This window comes from Lipotes vexillifer, unplaced genomic scaffold (genome assembly GCF_000442215.2).
Source record: "Lipotes vexillifer unplaced genomic scaffold, Lipotes_vexillifer_v1.1 scaffold22, whole genome shotgun sequence".
NCBI lineage: Eukaryota > Metazoa > Chordata > Mammalia > Artiodactyla > Lipotidae > Lipotes > Lipotes vexillifer.
The window spans coordinates 3,597,212-3,605,284 of NW_006779050.1; the positions used below are offsets into that span (position 1 = coordinate 3,597,212).

Here is an 8,073-nt window from a genome sequence, read left to right on the forward strand (position 1 = left end):
AGATTTATCTTTTCTACAGTCCAGCCTATGCAGCTGATTTTCTGATTAACAGTGAAATGCTTCATTGCTGACAGGACATCCTCTCGAAAGATTAAGGGGAAAAATCTAATTAATATCCCGTCAGGCTGCTTTAACTACAATTCACTTTTAGTTCACAATTGAAACATATCAGAAGCTGATGATAAATACATTAAAGACTGTAACGGCTTCTACAAAAGCCTGCCCAGAATTAAGACCTGCCTATTTTCCTCAGTAGTATTGTCTTGGGTCAGAAGCAACATCCCAAAGAGTAGGGGAGAATTGTTTAGACTACATTTACACATGCCCATGGAGGCTACAGTCTCTTCTTCGAATGAATTCCCAATTCAATTTTATCACTGTAGTCTTTAGTTGAAACGTCTGGATTTTCCTTTTCCTGATCTATGGCCACACACCATAAATGTCCCAAGCTTCCCACATTATAGCTCTACATTGAGAAGAGGAGCCTGCAGTTACCTCCTCTATGCAGTAGGCCCAGTGAGCCCCTAGAAATATATCAACAAGTAAGTACAAGAATCCTACAAGCCATGTGTTCTAAGAATATCCATACTGGGTATGGTATGGTAGAGACAGTACAGCCACAGGAGGAAAAGAGAGAAGCTTGGAAGAAATTTATTATTCTCACAGGTCCTAGATAGGGGGTCACTGCATGTCATGTGGGGCCACAGGGGAATCACTAAGTTCTGGTCATTTGGCAGAAAGGAGCAAGGGAAAAGTCAAGGCCAGAGCCTTTACTGGAGTTTCTGTGAGAAATCCCATAGAAAGAGCTGGGGCAGGGTCAAACGTTTAGGACGTTTGAATAATTCCAGCAGGCTTTGGGCTATGGAGGTAGTCTCTGGTTGCCTGGTACCTGGCCTTGGCAGGATTTAGGGCAGGGAATATTGGCTTCACGTGTGAGAGTTAGTTAAAAAGCTGGTTGGGGCTATAGACCCAGGATTGGTTGGTTTGCAAATGAAAGAAGTGATTCCAGCTGAGTCCTTTGCCCTCTATAAGAGTGGGTTAGCACACTCAAAGAAAGCGGCGTCTTTCTTTGGCCAACGAGCTTTTTTAAGATGTCGAAACATCGTAAAATACAGAAAGTAGAAGATACGATTAATACACCATGCATAAAGAAGTTTTTATCCATGTGGGAAGTAAGAAGTCCGCACTTTAAAAGGTAAATAACAATATTTTATATACAATGTAAAATGATGATGATGATGATAGCCAATATACTGAATGCTTACACTGTGTTAAGTCCTTTCTTTATAAGCATCATTTCATTGAATCCTCACAACCACTTCATGTGTTAGGTCCTACTATATATCCCAATTTACAGATGATTACATTGAATTTAAGTTATGTGCCCAAAGACAAATATTTGTTAAGTGGCAGAAGTAAGATTCAAACCCAGATCTGAATGACTTCAGAAACTTTGCTCTTAATTTCTGTGATGACTCCTGCAAATATTAACAGTGCCAAGACTGAGATACACTAAGTATGTTAGGCATTCAGAGGAGGAAGAGGCCACTTCTAGATTAGTGGTCCGAAAGCAGCAAAGACTTAATGAAAAGCAAAAAGACCACAGCAGCCAAAGGGTAAGGTAGATAGGAAGAACTATCTAAAAGCAGAGCTGAACCAGTTGCCTCTAGTTCAAAGTAAAAACTTTTGTTAGAGATGCTAACATAACAAAGGATGAAATCACACACGAGAAGGGGGGCAAAAGTACTATATAGTATCTTAAGAATTGTTCTGCTTACTTTTGGTTAGAAGCCCACTGTATTACCACCTCTGGGCCATGAACTTACTATCTCGTGATTCTCAAAGTGTGTTCCATTGATCACTTATTTCCAGATCAATTAGCTTAAAAATACCTGTAGTCTTTGTAAAAATACAGACGTTTAGGTTGCACCTTTGAACCAGGTAGGACCCTGGAATCTCTTTTAGCAAGCTCCTCAGGTGATTCTTATACACATTAAAGTTGGAGAACCTTTGCTAATCCATTCACTGTTTATTAGGGGTGAGATGAAAATGGTTCAAGCTAGACTAAACAGCTGACACCAAAGGGTTACCCAGTAATATAATGTGCACCTGGGCATAGGGGAAGAGGAAAGTGGTAACAGGTAGGAAAAGTCATGCTAAGGTATGCACCTAAACATTATTTTCATAGGTGAAATAAATATAAGATGACCATCAAGGGAACTAAAAGAAATGAGGTTTTTTAAAAAGCAGAAATAAGACAGGGATGAAAGGAGGGCATTGCCTTGGGTGAGAGTATGTGTTAATTGATGGTGTTGGAACTCCTGGGGCATCCCTTGTTGATCCCTGTCCTTATGTCTTTACCTCTCCTTTGTCCTCTTCCTGAATGGAAGCACCACAGCTAAGACAGTGTCAGAACAACCCCCACTCAATATCCTGCAAAACGGAGGGGGAGAGAGAGAGAGAGGGAGAAAAGAACAGCATCGAGAGCAATTACCTTGATTCTCAATGTGTTCTGGAAACAGCTCTGATAACGATAAAACAAAATCTCACAAAAATGTCAGCATTCATGTTCCCCAGGAAAATGTATGTGGCCCAAGAAGAAAAATTACCTGTGATTCTCCTCTGGTCAGAATCTTTAGATGACTTGTCACTCTTTTTGATTTCTTGCTAATTGAATGAATATTTAGTTTAGACAATTTATCTTTAAGTGATTCATCCTCATCGTTCTTGTATTTTAGAACTGAAACGGAGGAATGTAATAACATATCTGAACATGTGAGGCACAGAAAGTGTGTGTTCCATCCAAAGTATTCAAGATTAATATTTATATTTAAGATAACACTCTGCATGATTTTCGGACCTCTGGTATCGATGCAATATGCTCCAGCCCCTCTGCCCAGTCACAGCTCCAGACGCCCACCCCACTGACCTTCAGAAACTGTCCTAGGACTTGAGCTCCTCAAAGCCCAAGGTTCATTTACCTCACACATTAAAGAAATTCCTGATACTGGAAAAAACTCTCGCTTCTCAGACAATACACTTGTTATCTGGGGTCTCTAGAATGAAGCATCAAGACCTAACTAATGGAAAGACAACTGCAGCCAACATAAGAAGACCTCAGATCCATCCCAGGGTGGTCTCTCCACTAGCTGAGAGATTTGGGGTAAGCTGAGTGACCTCTCTGAGGTGTACTTTTTTATCTTTAACATGATTTTCACCTCTCAAATTGTTCAAAATGTTAAATATTCCTAACATTCTGTTTTGATAATGGTGTGGAGACAGGAGCATTCTTATACGCTGTTGATATGGATTAAATCAATATAGTTTTTGTAGAGAACAATTAGGCAGAGTCTTATAAAAGTGAAAATATTTATAGTCTATGACCAGGAAGTCCGTGTAGAAAATCTGCTTTCCATAATGAGGCATACAAACTTTTGTTTGCTATAGCGTTTTTTTTTCTAAGATCAGAATGTTGGAAACAATCTAAAAGTTTACTCATAGAGGTATGGTTTAATAAATTATGATACACTCATGAATGGGATACTATGGAACCATGAAAAAGACCATATTAACCTGAAGAATGTTCATGATATAAAATTAAGTTTTTAAGGGGCTTCCCTGGTGGCGCAGTGGTTGAGAGTCCGCCTGCCAATGCAGGGGACGCGGGTTCGTGCCCCTGTCCGGGAGGATCCCACATGCCGCGGAGCGGCTGGGCCCGTGAGCCATGGCCGCTGAGCCTGCGCGTCCGGAGCCTGTGCTCTGCAGCGGGAGAGGCCACAACGGTGAGAGGCCCGCGTACCACAAAAAAAAAAAAAAACATTAAGTTTTTAAAAAGCCCCAGCAAACTGTAGTACCATTTGCAAAAGGAAGGAAAGAAGGAAAAAGAGAAGAAAAAAATAGAAAAAAAGACAGAAATTCTGAAGAGAACTTACTAAAATGTTAGCTATGCAAACTGGAATCATGAGAGTAGAAAAATTTTCCTCTTTAAAACTTTGAAATTTTAAGTTTAAGCAAACAGAAAAGTTAAAACAATATTACAGCTATTGTCCATCTCCCAGCTTTGTCAAATCTTAACATTTTGCCTTGTTTCCAATCTTTTTATTAAAAAAAAATCACATAACAATTGAAACTTCTCTGAGCCCCATCTTTGATCCCTAAAGGGATCTGTGATCCAAAGTTATGGGGTTTATTATATCCGTATCTATTTTCATGCCTTTACTTTGTAGGTATGTAGTCATACAGTGTATAGTATTATTTTCAATCCTTATAAAAATGGTACCATATTGCATTCATTCTTCTGTCACTTGCTAATTTACTTTTTTAAAAACTCAACATTATGTTTTCGAGATCTGTCTAATTGATACATGTACTTTAATTAATTTTATGTTTTCATGGTATCATAGTATATAAAACACAGTGTATCCATTATCTGGATTAATATGTAAGCCACTATCCATTTCTTTGTTTGCTTGTTTTGTTATTTTTTTCCTTTTTTTTCTTTTGCTATTACAAACAATGCTAGTTACTAGTATACCTCTCCACGAGCATATGAGCCAGTTTCTCAAATATCTAGAAACTGATTTTCTGTATCTTGGGTATGCGTATCTTCAATTTAATAGGTATTTTCAAATTGCTCTCCGAAGTGGTGATTCTTATTTACATTCTCACCTGCAAACTGAGATTCAGCACTTAACATTATCCGCTAAAAATCTTATTACCAATCTGGTAGGCTGGGAACACTTTGTCATTGTGATTTTAATTTGCATTTCCCTGATTATTAGTGAATCTTAGCATTTAAAAACTTACTGGTCTTTCTGTGAATCGCTCATTTTTATTATCAACGTTTTTTGTATTAGAATGTTTTTACTGATTTAATATCAATAATTATATATTCTAGATAGTAATCCTTTGTCTACAGGCTATCTTTTCATTTTGTTTACTGTGTCTTCCACTCTACAACTTTCACTTTTCTTTATAGTTACAATTTATTAATACAAATATATACAATTTTTAAAATAAAAAATTAGAAAATACAAACAATAAAAATAAATGAAGTGGTTGGATCAATTAGCTCCACAGTCCTACCATTGCTTTTACTGTTTAATTGAGATTTAACGTTAGAAGAACAAAGCCAATCAAGAACTTATGGACACAAATCACACTGAGAGAGGACCCATGGTTTATCCCAATGCACTACTACATCTGAGATGATAGGAACCATCTAATTGTGCCTCCTATTTTGAAACCTACATTCTACTTTAGAGGTGAACTTTACACCTTAGCTAACAAATAGTTAACAATAATTTGTTAATTTGAGAAAGAAATATACTTTCTCCCTTCAGTGGAAGCAATTAATTGCCAAAAAATACCCATTCTTTGTGTTCCAGAACCAAATAAGCCTGATGTGTTAGCTGGGCCATCTTACCTGTATCTACCCTTCTCACCACCCCTTTTCAGCTCTAGCTTTTCACTGCTCCCAGCTACCAGGCCATGCCTCCTTCCTACCATGCATAACGCCAAGAACAGGAGGATCATATGCTATGGGTGTCTTCAGCCCACAGTATATCATCGGGCATGCAGTGGTCAAAAGAGGTTGAGTATAGGGCTGTTCAATTAAAAAGTTGTCAGTCTTTTGCCTCATTATCTTCTCCTGAAGCTAGCTGGCAAGGCAAGACCATCCTCTCCTCCCTAGCCTCTAACTTTAAATATCAAATGATCATTATCACTGAAACTGCTGTAACTACTGAGACATTCTGATTCTCCAAAACATGAACAGAATATTCCAACGCTGGAAAACCCCCAATTGATCATACCTCCTCTTACCTAAATCCTTCCGTCTTTTAAGTTCATTGATGTTTACATTAATATCTTTCACTGCAGCAAAGGCATCCTCCAGTGCTCTAAAGTCTGGGTGAGAGGGAGGGGTGGAATTCCGGAGTTCACAGAGTAATAGGGGGTACTTCATCACTCTCTGAATTGGTTTGATCATCAAAGAGCCCATGTCCAGTAAGTTTGGTTTGCCTCTGCAATAGAGATAAATTAATATCTGTTTCACAAATGTTTGTCTTATTATCTCCTTTTTATTTTTGTGATTTTAATTTTTTTTATGATTAATCCTGAAACTGTTTTTCCCCCTTTCCCCCTTCCATTTGGCTATGTTCAGTTTCTAAATGAAAGCAAGGGCAATGGATGGCAAAAAGAAGCAAGGCTGAAAGATCCTACTACTAAACAAAATTTAAAAGAAAATAAGTATATTTGTTTACCTGAAATCAAAGCATGATTTCCAACCATGTTCCACTTACAGTTTTTTTAATAACAGGTTTTATAATAATAGTGGGAAACAATTCTAGACTGCATTTCCCATGACAACGAATAAAAATGCATTTTCCTGATGGTATTTTTGTGATTATTAAGTGAGGAGAATGAGTTCACCATTTAAAAATCTAAACATAATTTGTCCTCTTTCTTCTACCAAATTAAGAAGTTGAATTTATAGTGTTTCAGAGGTTCTATCACACTCCCCAAAAGAGATTTATAATAAATGCAACATTCTCTAGATATTGTTAATATCATCACTATCACTAATCATTGCTATTACGCAGTGACTTTCCATGACTTTCCATGTGGAATTCTTCTTAGCCCACAGATCTTCAAATGGCTACACAAAAGTGAGCCCTCACCCCTGACTCTTCCTTTCGGAGCTTCTGAGATGAGACTAGAGCCATTCCAACTGGCCAAGTAGTTCACAGGAAATGAAAAATCTACCAGCTTGGTCATGCCATTGTCCAACCCACTGTATTCAATTCATTCAGCCAGAAAGCAGTGATGTCTAATTAGCCTCTTTATGCAAGAGGCAAATAAAGAGATACTGTAAATGGAACATGGATGAAAATTGTGTTTTGAGTCCCTTCTGATATATGGATACACTCATTTGTTTTCCTTTAGGTTTTTATTTAGAAGAGAGAGAATATAGACACTGTTTTCAAATCCTGATGGGTGGATTTTTCATTCTTCAATTACTAAGTTTCAAGTACTATATGGGCGGACAACAGACCACATAATTGAAATAGTGAAACGGATCTAAAAAGCATTGAAGAAAATTAGAAAAGTTGCATCATTAGAAAAGATCTGAAGGCACCCTAGAGAGCATCTGTTTGAACTCTTCATTTGATAAATGAGAAGCTAAGGAAATTTGATTATCACATGTAAGTGCACACATGCAGACACACACACACCCAACCCAGTCACTCTGTCACATGTCCCCGTTTTATTTTCATTATAGCACTTATCATTATCTGGAATCATCCTTTTTCTTTATTTACCAGTTTATATTCAATTTCTCTGTCACCACTATATCTCCAGCATGACAAATAGTATTCCCTCAATGAATATTTGTAAACCAAAGTGACAGATTTCTCATATTTTCTGTAATGTGCTGTTATTTTACATTCCACATTTTTAAAAAAATTGCATAATGGGCTTCCCTGGTGGCGCAGTGGTTGAGAGTCTGCCTGCTGATGCAGGGGACACGGGTTCGTGCCCCGGTCCGGGAGGATCCCACATGCCGCGGAGCGGCTGGGCCCATGAGCCATGGCTGCTGAGCCTGTGCGTCCGGAGCCTGTGCTCTGCAACGGAAGAAGCCACAACAGTGAGAGGCCCGTGTACGGCAAAAAACAAACAAACAAACAAAAAAAAAATGTGCACAATGGTCCTGAATTTTATTCCTATGTTGAGAAAATGATTATACTGTAATAGAGACAAAGACTGAATCAAACCAAAAGGCAACATTTTTCAAAGGAAAATCAAAGTAAATGATAAAGGTTTGTGAGGGAGTAGGGAGTTGCTTTTTTTTTTTAAGTTAAAAAAATTTATTGAAGAATAGTTGATTTACAGTGTTGTGCTAATTTCTGCTGTACAGCAAAGTGACTCAGTTATACGTATTCTTTTCCATTATGGTTTATCACAGGACATTGAATATAGTTCCCTGTGCTAAACAGTAGGACCTTGTTATTTATCCATCCTATATATAATAGTTTGCCTCTGCTAATCTCACTACCAATCCTTCCCTTTCCC

At 37.9% G+C, this 8,073-nt stretch overlaps 1 protein-coding gene across 1 annotated transcript in view; it reads right to left on the reverse strand.

Moving 5' to 3' along the window:
• ARHGEF38 (Rho guanine nucleotide exchange factor 38) overlaps positions 1-8,073 on the reverse strand; it is a 157,568-nt gene that overhangs the window by 30,548 nt on the left and 118,947 nt on the right. The window contains exons 6-7 of the mRNA XM_007452164.1: positions 5,824-6,023; positions 2,610-2,740 (exon numbers count right to left, since the gene is read on the reverse strand). Of these exons, the coding sequence (XP_007452226.1) occupies positions 2,610-2,740; positions 5,824-6,023 (331 nt within the window). The remainder of the gene's footprint in view (positions 1-2,609; positions 2,741-5,823; positions 6,024-8,073) is intronic.